At 34.8% G+C, this 19,248-nt stretch overlaps 2 protein-coding genes across 4 annotated transcripts in view; one reads left to right on the top strand and one right to left on the bottom strand.

The window, feature by feature from the left end:
- The window catches only part of LOC149539561 (uncharacterized), a 250,070-nt gene that overhangs the window by 187,958 nt on the left and 42,864 nt on the right, over positions 1-19,248 (top strand). The window lies entirely within an intron of this gene.
- PES1 (Esterase/lipase/thioesterase family protein) overlaps positions 1-19,248 on the bottom strand; it is a 201,828-nt gene that overhangs the window by 177,044 nt on the left and 5,536 nt on the right. For both annotated transcript variants that reach the window (XR_016356257.1, XM_089800790.1), the window contains exons 5-6: positions 12,227-12,385; positions 11,927-12,031 (exon numbers count right to left, since the gene is read on the bottom strand). Coding sequence is in view for 1 of the 2 variants with exons in the window: in XM_089800790.1 (XP_089656916.1) it covers positions 11,927-12,031; positions 12,227-12,385 (264 nt within the window). In the remaining variant the exon portion in view is untranslated. The remainder of the gene's footprint in view (positions 1-11,926; positions 12,032-12,226; positions 12,386-19,248) is intronic.

Here is a 19,248-nt window from a genome sequence, read left to right as displayed (position 1 = left end):
GGCATATTTCATCCGCCATTGGTACTAGTGGCAGCCCTAGTGGGTCTAGAGGGAAGAGAAAGATATGTAGTAGTGAGAAGGGCTTGGTGGAAAGTATGTTTAATGCACAGGCAAAGAAGAAGTGTGAGGCATCTATTGGTAGATTATTTGTTGCTAATGGTATCCCATATAATGCAGCCCGTTCCACTTATTAAAAACAAATGGTGAAAGATATTATGAGCATGAATTCCTCATTTGTGCCCCCCGGTGAGCATAAGCTACGAACCACTATCCTAGATGAAAAGTACTCAAAGGTTGCTTTATTATTTGAGGATATGAGACGCACTTGGGTTAGGACAGGCTGCTCTATTGTGATGGATGGGTGGACCGATGTTAGACATCGGCCACTCATCAATATCATTGTCACATTCCCTGCTGGCTCATATTTTTTGAGAGCCATAGATTGCTCAGGAAAGAAGAAGGATGCAGATTTTCAGTTCACCATTTTGCGAGATGCCATAGAGGAAATTGGGCCCTCTAATGTTGTACAGGTTATCACAGATTCTGCACCTGTGTGCAAATCAGCAGGTTTGATGATAGAGGGTGCTTATAGGCACATATTTTGGACCCCTTGTTGTGTTCATTCTTTGAACAATGCATTGAAGGACATAGGGAAGATTGAATGGGTGAAGCAAGCAGTGCTAGAAGCTAGAGAAGTGCAAATGTTTATTTGCAACCACCACACTTGACTTGCTCTATTCAGGTCCTTCTCTAAGAAGGAGTTCCTCAAACCAGCCGAGACAAGGTATGTCAATTATAATTATAGTTTACTTTTAGTTTGTTTTAACTTTAAGTTATTTTTAAAAATTATTTATAAGTTTACTTACATGTGATGCTTTTTGTTTTAAATTTTAATCATTAATGTTTAAGTTTAAATTTTTATTTTTTAATTGTTGCTATAGGTATTGCACATATTTCATCTTGATGAAGAGGATGATTGAGGTGTATGAGGCCCTTCAATTGATGGTGGTGAATCCAGAGTGGGGACGATGGTCTCATTCTAAGTCCACTAAAGGAAAAGTGGTGAGGCAAAGGATCGTTGATGAGAGTTGGTGGTCCACAATGAAGTAAATTGTTGGTTTTTAAATTTACTATTAGTCTTTTGCTTGCTGATTTTCCTACTAATAATCTTAAAATTCTTAAAATTTTAATTCTGATTTCTTTTTTTTTTTGCATTTTGATCTTGCAGATACATTTGCTCTGTCATAGCACCCATTGTTGATGTCATTAGATATGCTGATATCGATGCTCCTAGTTTAGGAGAGATCTATGAGACGATTGACAGCATGTTGGGTAAGATGAAGAGAATTGTTGCGGCAAAGGATCCTACATTGGGCTTTTATGAGGAGCATATTAGGCCTATTGTGACGCGGAGGTGGAACATAATGAATACCCCGCTTCATATGGCAGTATTTGCTCTAAATCCCAAATGGTATGCACAGTTGGGTGGAAGGGGCCTCCCATGTGATGATCCTGAGGTTTTGGATGGCTTCACAAAAGCAATTGATAAGATGTATTCAGCTCAAGATGCCTCTACTCTTTGTGCACAGTTCCTTGACTTCACCAACCTTCGTGGCCCAAACTTGGGTAAGCCACAAGCAAGGTTGGATAGAGTTGTTTTGGCACAGAGGGATCCTATTGGATGGTGGACTTGGCATGGGAGAGATACACCTGAGTTAAAGATACTTGCCAGTCGCCTCCTTTCACAAGTTGCTAGTTCTTCAGCTACAGAGAGGAACTGGTCCACATATTCATATATCCACTCTATCAAGAGGAATAGACTTACCTCTAAAAGAGCGGAGAAGCTAGTGACAGTGCATCATGCTCTTCGACTTGCCGATCACCAGACTCCAGAGTATAGGCGGACACCAGTTTTGCGATGGGATGTTGAGCCTGAGGATGTGGCCCAGATAGATGAGGATGACATAGCACCAGGACTGGTTGGGGTTTCATTAGATGAGACTACGCTTCCTGTGGAGGATGACAGTGAGGAGGATTCCGATTTTGATGCCATGGATTAGTAGAGGCAGAATAGGAGCAGCAGTCTACTTCATTTTCTATGTTTTGCTTTTTATGTTGAACATGAACATGATTATGATACATTGATTATATGATACTTATTACTTTATGGCAGCCTATAGCTTTGGGCATATTTTGATTTTGATTTTCAGATTTATGATTTATCATGCTTATCATTATGAGTCTTATGATATTGACAATGGTTAATAACTTAATGTTCATTGTTCAGTGTTCTTTGATATTGTATTGATATGCATTTTGAGAATTGGATACTAAAATACTAAATAGTAAAATACTAAAATCAGATATTATTTCATAGATGGCATTCAAATGTTGTATGTTATGGTTCTATAATGTTTAAATGACATGCTTTGTGCTTAGTTTCATATGAATGACATGTATATTTACAAATTTCAATGTATATACTATATTTTAAAATTTTCCTATATATATAGCCGTCCCCGTCCCCCCTCGTCTCCAAAATCCCCAAAAAAATTTGCCGTCCCGCCGTCCCCATACCGGAAACCTAGGGGAACATAGCTACAAAGTTATGAATCTTCAGCTGAATAGATGATGTTAGGGTAAAGAATCCACTAGTGCATTCAAAAGGGAAATGTTGGTCTATTCCAAAGCGCAGTCTTCTTACAAGCATAAAATTTTAAGATATTCAAGCCAAGGATGTAAAAGTAGCTGTAACAAATACTTTTTGTAAGTTGTCTTAAGAAAGAAAAAGCAAAGCATTTATCTTAGAATTTTCATCTTCTAATACATTTTGTCATGGTTTCAAGCTAGAAATAATAATTTATTCATTGTATCCTCCTAAGTAAAGTCCAATCCTTGAGGGCATAGTTCACAGAGTACTAGGCAAGTGAAAAAAAAAAATTTAACTCCGCAAGCCCAAAATTGTCACCTTGGGAACTTCAATAGTACTGAAAATTATAATCTCTTAAAGTAGCTTTCCTTTGTATTAAATTAAAAATTGACATCTTTAAAGAGAAAATGCATGGATTTATAACAAATAATATACATGAAAATCGCATTTTAGCTTGTATTTAACCTGTGTTGGCATTTTCACTCATGTTTTTCCTACATCTATAAAATCTTGAGAGTTGAACTTGTGAAAACTTTCCAAGCAAAAGAAATAGAGAATACTCAATACCACGGAGAGTACTCGCAAAGTTTGCATACTATGATTGGGTGTATGTTAGTTAATAGATTGAATTTTGTAAATAATGATTAAAATAACTCACTTAGGCCCAAATGTGAAGACCAATAAGCAACTAACAGTTGGAGAGATTGATTATTGGGTTAGCAATCTTCCTTTGAATTTTAAAGGTAGAGCTCCCTCGTAAGATCTAATTTTGGTTTTCTAGGATATGTTTTTAGGTAGAAAGAAACTAAGGCGAACCAAGATTCACGCAACATCGTAGTACAAGTATTGCTTAGGATTGAGAGAAAAATGGGAAATAGAAAAAATTGCACAACAAGAGGAAGATTTGATATTTTCCCTTTTAGAACATATGAATGACCAAAACTCAAAGATTTTGGGCAAACATATGCCTAATTGAATTGCATAGGAAAGCATTAAAGAACAATTATGATATGATAACTCAAAGATTAACTATAATTACAAAGAACAAAATTGAAGACAAAGATTTAACATATATCCCTTCCTTTCTTTAAATGTAAAACAATTGGCTCAAAAACCATTCTAATTCCATACAAAAGTCATGTCTAAAACAATGAAAACACTCGTGTCCATAAAAAACAGGAATAAAAATACCCTTAACTCTGATTGAATCCCACTCATGCCTCAAGAGACAAAGGGGATCAGAAATACCCGGCCCTTTTCTATGCCCTTTGATTACATATTTATAGATTTTTCAAGTAGACCTTTCAGTTCTATACCTGCTTCTTCTAAATCTTTCAATTTTTGCTCTTTCCTGATTTCTATAACTGCCTCTTTGGGAATAAAATACAAGATTATATCTTTTAACTTCCTATAACTAAATATTTCAACTTATTAATAAGTTAAAAATATTAAAATGAATGTTTAAGAGAGGCAGGTTAGAATAATTCATCTTTGTTTATTCCTAACAACATCCATCATAATTCAAGTGAAGTGATGCATATTTGTGTACATGTCAAAAAATTCAACTGATTCTCTTGTGTTAACATGTTTGTCGAGGAAATGAAGGGGTCATGGAACTCCCTTTGGATTCCAAAACCAATTTTGGAACCAAACCGAATGTTGCTCGTTTTTATCACTCCCCTTTCTTAATTGTCTTTTCACTCTAGAACGTCACTCTTACTCCGCTTTCTTTCTTATCTTTCTCTTTCTTCCATGTAAGTGAAAGTTCCACCAAGGCTATTGAAATCCAACATGAGAACACAAAGTAATCAAATTGTTGTCAAACTTCAAATTTTCCCTCAACCCAAAATTTCACTTAAAGCATCAAGGAGTGCTAGTAAAACTAGAACTTGAAACGAACTTAAATTTTTCCTTCATTAATAAGCTCCTAAAGAAGTTTCAATATCTGACATGGAAAATAGAACCAACTTCAAAGCTTTAAAACTCTTTCACCTTTTGGTTCAAAATGGGTTGTCAAAGTCCAACAAAGAAAATGGAACAAGCAATTTGGCTAACTTAAATCAACTTTTCACTTCAAGCTTATCCCCCAAAGTTCTAGGGGGCCTTGTAAGAGAGTGAAACTAAGAATTGAACAAGCCACAAACTCAAGCAAGCTTCCCGCATTAACAATTCAATTTGGCTTCACAAGTTCCAAAAGAGGTTAAAGAACTGGTTCAAAACTCTAACCAACTTGAAGACTTAATAGATTTAACTCATTAAAATTGACAAGGATAGGACACAGCTAAAATTTAATCACGGGGTGAAATATTGGGTAACTATTGGTTCTAATTAGGGACAAGGACTGCAAAGGACAATGCAAGGAACCTATAATCTCTAGCTATGATCACCACCTTATTCATTGGACAACGGAGTCGGACAGCATAGAAAGTATACAAGGCATTGCTTTCTAGAGAGCTAGAGAGGAATGGGGCACAAGCAAAAAATGAACACACCAACAAAATTGGAAAGCCAAAACCACCCAAGCCTAAAATACACCAAAAACTTATTTGCACATATATACATGGCAAGGAGACCCTACCCCAAGAAACAAAAACAAAGATACACCTACAAAGCCATTAACGGTCTTGGAGAAGTAGGATCCGGTAGGAGAGAGGAAAGCATACCCGCGAAGCAATTGTAGACACAAGACTAGTATGTAGACTAAATGGGAACTCACAAAAATGAACGAATCATGGTGCAAGGTTTCATCACCAAAGATCCACCTTTCACCATAACTTGTTGAGGCAACAAGAGAGTATTTGAATCATATTGCATAGGATGAAAAGAATTTGCATAAAGAAAGTCATTATCTACATCACCCAGTACATTCTCGTTAGAAGAATGAAGTATGTCTCTTATAGAGACTATGACAATGGCTAATATCAATTTTATCCACTGCAACTATCAGCTCATCCACGATCACAGTATTCCAAGCACATAAAAGCTCTTGATCAAAAACAGGCAACAAAAAAAATATCTTAATTTTCAGAGTGGGGAGATCTCAAAACATTTACCTTTTCCAGGCACAACATTATTAATTAACAGATTGGCCTTTTGGAATAATGATTAAAATGACTCACTTAGGCCCAGATGTTAAGATCAATAAGTAACTAGCAAATGGAGAGTTGGAGAGATTGCTTATTGGGTTAGCAATCTTCCTCTAAATTTTGAAGGTGCAACTCCCTTGTAAGATCTAAATTTGATTTTCTGGGGTATATTTTTAATTAGAAAGCAGAAAAGGCCAAATTACATTCGCCCACCACCATAGTATAAATGTGGTTTAGGATTGAGAGACAAAAGGAAACAAAAACAAATAGTACAAAGATCATTTACACAATCCCTCGCCACAGAAAAACAAGAGGAAGACTTAATATTTCCCATTTCAAATATACGAATGACCAAAACTCAAAGATTTTTGGGCGAACATATGCATATTTAATTTGGACAAGAAAGCATTAAAGAATAATTATGATAGCTCAAAGAATAACTATAATAAAGAACACATTAAAACACAAAGATTTAACATATATGATATATCCCTTCCTTTGTTTAAATGCAAAACATGGCTCAAAGACCATTCTACCTCTGTACAAAAATCATGTCTGAAACAAAGAAAACACTTGCTTCCATTGAGAACTCAAATCAAAATGCCCTAAACTTTGATTAAGTCTCACTAACAAGGGGGATCAGAAAAATCCGACCCTTTTCTATGCCCTTTAATTACATATTTGTAGAATTTTCAAGTAGGCCATTCAATTTTGTAACTACTTCTAAATCTTTCAATTTCTACTCTTTCCTGTTTTCTATAATTGCCTATTTGGGAATTAAATATAGGATTATATCTTTTAGTTTTTCGTAAATAAATCTTTTAACTTATTAATAAGTTAAATATTAAAATGAATGTTTTAAGAGATGCAAGTTAGAATCATTCATCTTTCTTTATTCTTGACTGCATCCATCATAATTCAAGCTCAAGTTATGCATATTTGTACACATGTCAAAAGAATCAACCAATTCACTTGTGTTAATAGGCCCGTTGGGGAAATCAAGAGGCTCTGGAACTCCCATTCCAAAACCAATTTTGGAACCAAACAAAATGTCACTCATTTCTATTAGTGCCCTTCTTAATTTGTATTTTAACTATGGAACTTCTCTCTTACTCTATTTTCTTTCTTATCTTTCTCTTTCTTCAATGCAAGCGCAAATTCCACTGAGGCTTTTAAAATCTGACACAGGAAATGGAACTAATCAAATTCTTGTTGAACTTCAACTTTTCTTTCAACCAAAAGTTCCACTTGAGGTGTTGGGGAGTGCTGGTAGAACTAGAACTTGAACCACACTTAACTTTTGACTTCATAAGTTCATGAAGTGTCAATGCTTGACATAGAAAATAGAACCAACTTTAGCTTTAAAACGTTTTCACCCTTCGGTTCAAAATAGATTGTCAGAATCTGACAAAGAAAGTGGAACAAGCACTTGAGAAAATGTAGATCAACTTTTCCCCTCAAGCTTATACTCCAAAGTTCTAAGAGCCTTGACAGAGAGTGAAACAAAGAATTGAACAGCCACAAACTCAAGCAAGCTTCCTACATCATCAATTCAATTTGACTTGTCAAGTTCCAATAGAGGGTCAAGAACTAGTTCAAAACTCCAACCAACTTGAAGACTTACTAGATTTAATGCATTGAAATTTCACAAGGATAGGACTTGACCAAAATTTGAACATGGGGTGATATTATGGGTAACAGAGTGCATGGATGATTAAGGAGAAATTCAAATTGCAATAGATTAAAATCAGTTTATTGTTGTTGGATCCCTAAGGAAATTCAAATTTAAGGATACCGTCAATAAACACTTCACCTGCAGCTTCTGGGTCTAGTAGAGTTAAAAATTCTTAAGAAAGAAATCGCTTTGCTGATCAAAGCTAAACTTGTGTCTTAATGCTGAGAGATTTGAGTCTTTGCACCTTGGGACATCAGCAATAATTTTGTTTATTTTCTTATTAGAAGACTTCCTCATTAATCCTATTCTTAAAATTAGTCTAGTTCTTTTTCCTTTAAGTAGTATAACATGCATTTCTCTAGAAATTGGAAAAAAGAGGAAATCAAAGTTTATGTAACCCCTTACTATCTCTGAGTTGATGGTTTAGGTGGATTGGAAAAGCCCAATTTTCTTTTTGACTTGGTCATAATCAAAATCAAAGGGATACAAAATTGGCGCAACATAAAGAAAATTGAACAAGTGTATTTATTCCAACAAAGTGGATCTCATGCACCTAGGACAAGCATTGGCAACATTAGGACCTATAATAAACCTTGCCTTGATATCAATTATCCCAGATTTATCTCTCTAGAAGACTTAATTTAGTTTTAGCCAAAGGTCAAGTCCCAATCATCACGTGTGATTAATCTCCTAGATTACACAGTATTCTGTACTTTCTATTTTGGAGTACTTTCTTAGAGTGATAAAACTAAATCTTGAACCCTAAATAATATAGTGTAGGTATAAAACACAAGGGAATACTGAGATAAGTCAGCAAAAGACACCAAAAATTGCACCTACAACATACAAGTGATTTCTAGAATGACCTAAGTTGTTCTTTAAGTTGCTGTATTAATCTCCTCAGGTCACAATTTGACCGTATGGATTCAAGATACAATACTATTGATATTTTTTGTAATCCAAAAGAATACATGGAAAACAAATGACTTATGTCCCCAATATACTTATGATTTCAGAAAATCTATAGAAATAGGGAATATATTGACAAGCAACTTGGAAAAGAGACCAAAAATTACACCTACAACTTACAAGTAATGTCTAAAATGATCCATGTTCTTCTTCAAGCTGCTCTATCAATCTCCTTAGGTTACAACTAAACTATATGGATTCAAGATACAATACTATAGGTATTTTTTGTAATCTAGATGTATACATGAAAGACAAATTTGTCATGTCCCCAATATACTTTCTGAAAATCAGAAGTATATAGAGGACAAGATTCATTTGTCTTTCATGAATAAATTCAGATTGCAAAAAATACCAATTGTATTGTATCTTGAATCCATATAGTCAAATTGCAGCCTAAGGAGATTGATATAGCAATTGATACAACAACATAGATCATTTTATACATTACTTGTAAGCAGTGTTACCCAGAGACACCCCTGGTCTAAAACCCCGTCCCCATATCGGAAACCTTTTAGGAACATGGGGATGGCTAGGAGATGTCCCCATCCCATCCCTTTTTTTGAACATTCACAAGAAACGTCCTAAAATCTCCTAGACTTCAAGATTTTTTCCTTCTTTTTGCTGGCGGGGGGGTGCACGCCCATACATCTTGTGAACACTTAAGGATGCCTTGGAAGTCCCTGGGATGGATGGGCCACTCTGATGGGATAGGCAACATCAGCACTTAAAAAACACATTTTTCTTCAATAAAATCTTTTTTAAAACTTCTAAGTGGGACACTCCTTCCAAGTTTACCTTAACATGCTTATTACTGTTTGGTAGTTAATTCATGCTATTTGGTGTCCTTTGATTAGAATTCGGTAAAATTACATTAAGAACCATGAAATTCTACTAGATGCTCAAAATCATATAGAACACCGATTGCAAGTGTTGGGAAAGTCTAAAAAGTGCATTACAGACCTGGAACATGCATCTTTATGTCATTTTGTGGCAATACATTAGTGTTGGGTTAATTTGGGTCCTTTGTGGAAGATTTGGTGAATACTGGAGGTTGCATCAAGGTACTATCTTACTGTAACAAACCTATATCACAATTGGAACTTATAGAAGACCTGTTTGTATTAAGATCAATTCACTTACAATGAGTTGGAGGTGTAGTTTCAGAGTTAAATGATAGTAGTGTGTTTTAATTTGGAGGGTGGATTACTGTGCTTTTTGCTATTGAAAATGAATTCCGAATTATGTTCTTGGGTGTGTTTCATCTTTTTATGTTATTTTTTCAATACTACCTACATATTGACAATAATTCTGATATATGAATGCATATTGAGCATTGAGTTTAACTATTGAAATGTTGTATGTTAAGGTTCTATGATGTTTAAATTGCATGCTTTATCCAATTTTTTCATATGAATGCAATGTATATATGCAACTTTCCTATATATTTTAAATTTTCCCTATATTTATATAGCCAACCCCCTTTGCCGTCCCCAAACTTGGCAAAAAATCCTCCCAGAAACACGTCCCCTTTCCCTGTCATCCCCATTCTGGGAATTTAGGGTAACACTGCTTGTAAGTTGTAGGTGCAAAGTTGGGGATTGTGAGTTAACAGCATTATCACTTTTCGAATGGTAATGAATGAGCTATCTTGGATATGAACAAACATACACAAATTTAAATGCCAGAGAATGTTCAGAGATAAGTCTGGGAAAGAGGCAAACCATTGCACCTACATCTTACAAGTAATGTCCAAAATTTTCTAAGTTGTTCTTTAAGCTCCTATATTAATCTCCTTAGGTCACAATTGGAATGGTATTTTTTGTAATCCAGATGTATACATAAAAGACGAATGAATTATGTCCCCAATATACTTCTGAATTTCAGAAGATTTATAGAAGTGGAGAAAATATTGACAAGCAACTTGTAAAAGAGACCAAACATTGCACCTACAGCTTACAAGTAATGTCTAAAATGATCTATGTTGTTCTTTGAGCTTCTGTATTAATCTCCTTAGGTTGCAATTCAATTGTATGGATACAAGATACAATACTATCAGTGTTTTCTTGCTCCTGATGTATACATGAAATGCAAATGAATTATACACAAATTTAAATGGCAGTGAGTGTTCAGAGATAAGTCTGGAAAAGAGACCAAACATTGCACCTACAACTTACAAGTAATGCCTAAAATGATCTATGTTGTTCTTTAAGCTACTGTATTAATCTCCTTAGGTTGTAATTTGACTATGTGAATTCAAGATACAATAATATTGGTATTTCTTGTAATCTGGGTGTATACACAAAAGATAAGGGCCCGTTTGGTTGCTGGAATACAACCGGAATAGGAATAGGAAATTAGAATATGATTTGTATTCTTTGTTTGGTGCGTGGAATAGGAACAGGGAATAGGAATACGTATTCTCATTTTAGCCCCAAAATGAGCTTTTGTCCATTCCAAAAAATACCTGTAATTGGAATTGCTATTCTTGCATTCATTTTCACTTTCTCAAATTTGATTAAATTTTCAAATCCGCTTTGACGTGGGGTGAGTGCGGGAACTTTGTTTTCAATATTTTCAAATATTTCAGCGATTTTCCAATGACGCCAATTGCATCTTCAAAAATATTTTCAAACGGCGCCGATTGCAAGTTAACCCTATTCCAATTTAAGCTTGCATAACCAAACAAGGGATAAACAAGATTGGATTGCATTTTTCCATTCCTATTCTTCATTTTCCATTCTCATTCAAATTTTCTATTCTAATTCTCAATTCCTACGCTTGCAACCAAACGGGCCCTAAATGAATAATGTCCCCATATACTTCTGATTTTCAGAAAATCTATAGAAGAGTAGGAAAAAATGACAAGCAACTTGGTCCTAGGGTACACTCTAAAGATTATTCCAGAACTAGAAGACGTAAGTTCTCCAAACTTCATGCTTTACAGCCTCCTCTGCATAAAAATTTATTGTTCCCGTCAACAATATAATATGGAGAAGAATATCTTTAGAATGGAACACAGGGTTGACTAGTGAAAATAATGCATTGCAAATGGACTCGTATTGAAATAGAAAGGCATGGGAACCATGAGAGAAAAGAATGGCAGAGATAATGTATACAATGGATGGGAAGGCATCGTAGAGGTTGCATTGGGAGGTGAAGAAACAGGAACAGAAGCTGTCTATAGCAGACGTTGTAGAGAAAAATATCAGATTGTAAAATTTGTTATTCTTGGAGTGCTTTGCTTCGGTGCAACTTTAAGCATTAAGTGGACAACCATTGACTAGACGTAGAAAATGAGATTAATAATAAATTGGACGGTGGATAATGTATATGGTTAAAGTTTATAAATATTATGAGGTATTTTTATATGGCCACTTGTTTAATAATTACTTATTATCATATTATGTTTTTCTAGGTATTTGGTATTCAACAAAAGGTTTTAGCTAATTTTTTATATCCCAATCTTTGGCTAGAGTCATCCCGTAATATTTGAATTGACATTAGATGCCCATATTATTCAAATAATTTGTCAAATACATAGCATACCCATGACAAAGCTGAGAAGATAGGGAACAGTGCCATGAAGTTCTGGAGGTATAGCCTCTAGCAGTGGAAAGAGAGGTTGTAGCTGTGACTTGTTGAAAGACGTTGCTAGCAAGAAAAGAAACAGATAAAAAAATTAGTTATCTCTAAAAAGGACATACAGAATCAACAGGAAATCAAAACATTTAAGGTCATTGCAAAGCATGTCATGGGAGAAAAACTTTTCTTGTTGTACATACTTTTGAACTTCAATTCTCTTAAATACTTCAAATATCAAATACTACCAGATTTAATATTACGTACCTGGATTAGCCAATATTATGACTAAGTCAATTGTAGGATTATGAGCTGCAACAGCTAATGCAAGGCATCCTCCAAAGGAGTCTCCTACAAGATAGATTGGTTTTATGGGTGAAACCTTGTGCTCCAACCTGATTACTTCTTCTACAAGCTTTACAAGCCCTTCAATCACAAGACCTTCATAAGTTTCTACAAAGAAATATGCTAATAGATAATATGTACCAAATAGACCTTTCACACAAGAAAGGAGCAAAGAAATAATAAAAGGGAATAGCATAGTAAATGTATTAAAATTTTAAAAGTAAGTCTCTCAAGGAAAAGCAGGGGGATGAAAATCATTTCTAAATTTACTTTTTCTAGGGAAACAAACATATTTACTAGCATACCTAGATTTTAAGAAATTTAATTAAAATACACTAAGAGATATCAACTTTGAAAATATTTATTATTTATAAATAATAATAAAGAGTTTGATAGTAACGAGTTTGAGAATAAATCCATAAATTGTCAAAGGACACTTGGGATAATTATCAAGTGATATTTGAGATAAAATTTCGCTTTAACCATTTATGCACTAGTGATAAATCTATAAAATAAATAAATAAAATTGATTTTAGTCATAGATACCATTTGTAAATTACTAAATAGTTTTCAAAACTTTGTCAAATAATATTTCAAAAATATTTTCACTTAGTTAACCATTTATGCACTAGTAATAACTCTCAATTTTCATTATCATCAAGATGAGCCCAAACTTTAGTTCTCACATTGGATTTCACTATATACAATGTAGGTACCCCATAGTCTGCATGTAACAACCTGTGTGATGGCATCATCTAATGCAGTGTGAATTGATTGAATAATTGAACTAAAAAGTAGTGAACAGCCATTCTTGGAACCAATAATTAAGAAATGTTTGCAAGAATAGTGACTTACCTTCTAGGTCAAATATTTTGTCAAAAAAATTGTAGTATAAACAATAGATTATGCCTGTGGAGCTTTACAGTGAAAAATTGTGAGTTAAACCAATTCAGTTGTGTTTAAATTGTCAAAACATTGCTCCACACTTAACAAATCTCAAATTGATAAATTTTTCTCTCAATTTATTTTCTCCAAAAACCCATTTGCAACCCTATCATATTAACATTTCTGTAACTTGTACAGATTTTCCTTTTTTATCAGGAAACCCAAACCGTAACCTAATCTTTTATCTTTTTATTTGTTGATTTATTCCTCATAATGATTTTTGACCCTATGCTCCTATAAACCACCACAAACTTCATCAAGAAGTAGTTACACAGTTATAGACAATACCTACATGGAAACCTCTACAACAACTAAGAAAATTTCTGATAATATGTCTATAATTGATTTCACAAGTTGTACAAGTTAAAGGAAAACAAACGTAGATCTTCTAAGAACTTAGCACTCATGAGGATTGATTGATTGATGATGTAGAAAAGAAGCTTGACACTTTTTTGCACTTTTGTCATTTTGAGAACCACTTTTAATAGAGATATTTACTAGTATGCATTCCTTTTACAGTTATAACATCAAACACACTTTGGAAATGTGGAAAATGGCCATTGAAATCCAATATACTACATCTATCCAATATTTATAATAATTACTAGTTTTAAGACACAAACCAGTGCACCAACAAAAATACAACTTGCACTAAAACTCATGGCATTTGTAAAACTCAAAACATGTCGGTCATCACTCATCAAGTTCCAAACTCAACTAAATTTCTACCCCTACAATGAACAAATGGAATAAGGGACTTGAATGAAAGGATAGTCATGAAGAGCACAATTGTACTGCTAAGAAGGACAGGTGAATCGGTAGTAGGTACAAAATTTGTAACTTAAGTGCAATTAGAACTTTTTAGTTTTCCATCTTAAATCTGAGAGTAACTATAATTGAAGCAGGAAAGCAATGCAATCACCCAAGAGACAATGCACAAATTTTTATGTGGAAACTCAGGATCGAAAAAGCCATGGTGAGGAATACTGCTAGGATCTACTGTCCTCATTGAGCCTCATAATTTTTTGCATTACAAATTTTTAAGGCACCAACCCAAGGAATCACCAAATCCCCTTATATGAGCAGCAACTCAAAAAAATTCTATTACTAATGATTAAAGTTCTATGACTTCTTTTTGTAAAAATGTGTGAACAAAGAACTCAGATACAACAAAACAATTGCCCCTCTGCAAACTGAAATCAACTCTGAAATATTAACAGCCTTTGTAAAATCCTTCACAATCAGATCACTGTTAAAGGACAAACTGAGAGACTCGATATACCTTGCTTTCCATCAAATTACCTTCCTTTTTAGGAAAACATCAATCCTCGATCTATGTGGTTTTCAGAATACGTGTTTTTCTTAACAAAACATTCAGATCTCTTTATAGGTTTCAATCTTCTTTACACAGCATGATCTCAATCACCTTCACACATTACTTTCTAAAGTATTCAGATTTCCTTTTTAAACTCTACACACACCACTCTATCACCAAGCATTCATATTCTCATCTGCATATTGATTGCACACACCAAATATTCAAAATGAATGTTCTTATATAGAATTCTCCAAATGTATCACCTAACTACATTTAGTTGCAAGTTACACATAGTTATACAACCGACTCTCTATAATCTGTCCCAACCTCTATAAAGTTATGCCATATCATCTACCTATTTTGTCTGTTTGAACATATCTTTTTTAAATCACTGATAACGTAAACTCCATTGCTCTTAATCAAAATCACTGGAAATCATGAACCCCATTGTTGTTGAATATTCCATTACACCGTCTATATTTGTTCAAGACAAACCACATCATTTAATTGCTATTGCTTCTTTTAGGTAAATGGAGCCTTTGCAAACTATAATAAATCATTATACTCTAATAGTTGTATTATGAACATAGATCATTATCGCTCCTTGAGTCATTATCATTGACTCTTTTGACTTCAAGTACTAGCTTCTTTGGCAATTTGTAAAACGAATCCGATTCGGGTACGCGAATCGGATTCATGGATTCAGTATTTTTTTTCCCAATAATGATCCGTGGAGGAATCATGTGTGTGTGTGTATCAGTGTTCTGGGACTCTGTGAGTCTGAGCATGACTCTACAAGTCTGAGGCAGAGGCGGACTTTCCAAGGCAATTGGCCTCTGGACTCATACTCGGCCGAGTCCTAGCAAAGTCCACGTGGACTTGCCATACTCGTTGAGTCTCGAGCCCAGGACTCTCGCCAAAAACAAAGGTAATAAAGTTCAAAAATTAAAATGAACAAGGACTTAAGTTGCAATTTTTCGATTGTTATAATATTTATTTGACCTAAAAAGGTCATTCCACCATTTGCTTATGCTTGTGATAGAGAGGAAAGAGTTAGAGAAGAGTGTTGGGGTTTTGAGAGAGAAATTAGCAAACCAGTTGGCTCTCCCATATCGATTGCTAATGGTTTGTACAACTTTGTAGCTTGCACTTAAGCATTGAGAGGAGATTAAGGAAGCATTTGGAGGAGGCTTCTACAAACTTACTTGCATTTCCGTTGTTTGATATTGTGCAAATTTAAAGAGGTAAGCAACAAGTTGCATTTCTTTGTGTCGTTTTGTAATATGTTTTACATTCATATTTTTTACTTTCCATTTTATTTACATTTGTTTTAGTGTCTACTAAAACTATCTACTATTTAGAATTTAGAATTATTCTAAGTTATCTTGATGACAAAGTAAGAGGGCCCTAAAGTTTAAAAATCTGATTTGATGCTAACTTTTTTCTATTTCTAATATATTCATATTGCAATAGCAAACACATTGACATCATGCCTCAAGGTGAGCCTTCTGGAAGTGGAACTAGGCCTGCATTTAACCCTGATGTAGACCCAGCTACAATAGCAAGGGATAGGGCTTGGAAACATGCCATCCAGGGCCACAAAAAAGAAGTTGTTACATGTTGGCATTGTGGTGTAGTATATAACGGGGGACGCATAAATAGATTGAAGTATCACCTAGCACATATACCTAGGTGTGATGCTAATTTATGCAAAGATATACCCTAGGATGTTATGCGAGACATGCAAACTCTTCTAAAGGATAAAATGGAGAAAAAATAATCGAAAAAGAAGCAACAAGAAGAAATGGCACAACTAACCCAAAAGGGATCTTCTAATTTTCGCTCTCCATTATCCCCTACTCAAACTACGGATGCTACTGCTTCTACGAGTGTGACCATTGGGCCTCGCATTCGTAACCAAAGATCGACACGTGATTCCATGTTTGTTCCATGCACAGCTCCAGGTGCACAACCATCGCTTGAGAGTATGGGTTGAAACAAGGAGAAGCGTGATTATGCAAAATTGGCACTTGGAGACTTCTTCAACTACAACAACATTTCATTTAATGCAGCAAGGTACTTATTTATTTAAATTTAAATTTATGTCTTACTTCTCTTGCTTTCAACTTTCAACTTTCAAGAGACAATAATATGCTTATTTTGTTTATTTTAATTTGTATTTTGTTTTCAAATTTAATTATAATATACTAATTTGTTTAACTTTTAATTTTATTTTATTTGTTTAAGGTCCCCTTAGTGGCAAATTGCAATCGATGTTGTTACTGTTTGTGGTCTAAGCTTCAAAGCTCCTAATGCTGACGAGCTAGGAGGCCCTATTTTGACCCAAAGGGTGGCTGATGTAGAAGGTGCAATCAAGGAGCAGCGTGAGGTGTGGAAAACAAAGGGTTGCACCATCATGACTGATGGTTGAACTGATAGAAGGAATAGAACACTCCTCAACTTTCTTGTCTCCTCATCAGGTAATTGTACTTGGACATTAAAAATTTAGAAATAGAACTTGTACTTAAGTGATTAAGTTTATAAATTATGAATTTATAAATTATGATTCATCGTTGATCATTATACTAATCTGTTTCTTTTTCTTCAGGTGCCACGGTTTTTTTGAAATCAATTGATGCCTCAGGAAAAACAAAGAATGTTGAATATCTTTGTGAGGTAATGGATGAAGTGATAAAGGACATGGGTGAGGAGAAAGTGGTGCAAATAGCTACAGAGAATGCAGCAAATTATGTTGTTGCAGAAAAGCTCCTTATGGAGAGACACCCTCACATATTTTGGACCCCTTATGCTGCTCGCTGCATTAACCTCATGTTAGAGGATCTTGGTAAACTCTCTTGAATAAAAAAAATTATAGAGCAAGGAAGGAGTGTATGCAAATTCATATATAATCATACATGGGTCCTCAACCTCACGAGGAAACACAATGACCAAAAGGAGTTGTCTTGTCCAGGGGTCACTAGATTTGAAACCAATTTTCTCACATTAAAACCTTTGCTTGATTCGAACGGAGGTTTGAGACACATGTTTGTCAGTGAGGAGTGGATTGCATCATCATATGTAAAGACCACTGCACGGATAGATGCATCATGCAACTGATCACGTTTTTTATGAGGCTTCCTTTTGGACACCGATTGCTGATATTGTGACGGTAATTTTCCTTTTTGTCCTCATTTCAACTTTTTTCGTTTATGAAATTATGTTATAAATTAAAGTTCATTTTTTAAAGAAAAGACTTAAAACTGATTGTTTCTCTTACAACTTTCATAATGATTGCAGTTTGTAAAGCCACTTGTTCTTCTCCTACGAACTGCTATGGAGAGAAGCCCTCAATGGGCTACATTTATGAAGGCATGGATAAGGTGAAGGAGGCCATTCGCTCTTTTTTTGCGAGGAATCGAGATAGGTATGGGCCTATATGAGATGACATTGATAGACATTGGCACAATCTACTTCACAGGCCTATACATGCAGCGGCCTATTTCCTTAATCCAGCATACCAATATAGCCCACATTTCAAGATTGATGATGAGGTGTGGAGTGGCCTCTATGATGTTGTAGAGAGAATGTCACCTGATTCAAGAGTTGGAACAATTGTAGTCCGTTAGATTGAGTTGATTAAGAAAGCTCAAGGGGACTTATTTGCTCGGGAGTTGTGCAAGAAAAATAGGACAGAATTGATACCTGGTAAAAACCTTTGATTCTACATCTTAATTTCTAATTCTATTACCATTTTAATTTGATAAAGTCAAAGTTATTGAATTGATTTAAAAATTTCTTGTTTCAGATGCATGGTGGGAGATGTTTGGCACTAAGGTGCCAAATTTACAAAGGATTGTGATTTGCATCTTGAGCCAGCCATCTAGTGCATCAGGATGTGAACATAATTGGAGTCTATTTGAACATATACACTCGAAGAAGCGCAATAGGTTGGCAATGAAAAAATTGAATGATCTTGTCTTTGTTTACTGCAACCTTTGCCTTCGCCATAAACAAATCCTGGGCACCGATACATCATCGATTGTATTAGAGAATCTTGATCCACATGCAGAGTGGAACACATAGATTGCTGATCCTATCTTCAGTGATGAAGATGTGGAGTGGGTTGATTAGGTGGATCGAGAGGCTGAGGTAGTAGCGATGGCAATTGAGGAGGCTAGAGCGCGAGGAGACAAAGTGCAGGTCCCTAAGGCTAGGAGTGATGGATCTGAGTGTAATGATGAGGATTATGTGGGTGAGGATGAGGATGAGGCTGAGGTTCAGCCTCATACACAAGGAGAGAGAATGGCTCTAAAATCTTCCATGACTTATCTTAGGCGTACTCGTAGGAGGACATAGGCTACTATGAGCCTTAGTCTTCTACTGTTCTACACTCTAGTTGTTATTTTGATATATGTTTTGAACTTTTGATACCATGGATTTTGTAATCCATGAATATTGTAGACATTTGACACTACAGTGGCACTATGTTTATTACTTTAAGTTTATATTGTGTTATTCAATTTTTTTCCTTCAAAAATTCGCTTTTATACTTATGTGATCCATACAAAATTGTGTATTTGTATTAAGTGGCTTTTGTTTATCTCAATTATTGTGTATTTGATGTTAATTGACTAAAAGATGCATGAAAAAAATCTTAAAATCCTTAAAAATCTTTGAATTT

The sequence above is a fragment of the Cupressus sempervirens genome, chromosome 9 (genome assembly GCF_028749045.1).
Source record: "Cupressus sempervirens isolate cs-2001-9-10 chromosome 9, ASM2874904v1, whole genome shotgun sequence".
Classification (NCBI taxonomy): Eukaryota; Viridiplantae; Streptophyta; class Pinopsida; order Cupressales; family Cupressaceae; genus Cupressus; species Cupressus sempervirens.
Note: the sequence above shows the minus strand (reverse complement) of the source record. Positions and strands in the feature narration are given on the sequence as shown.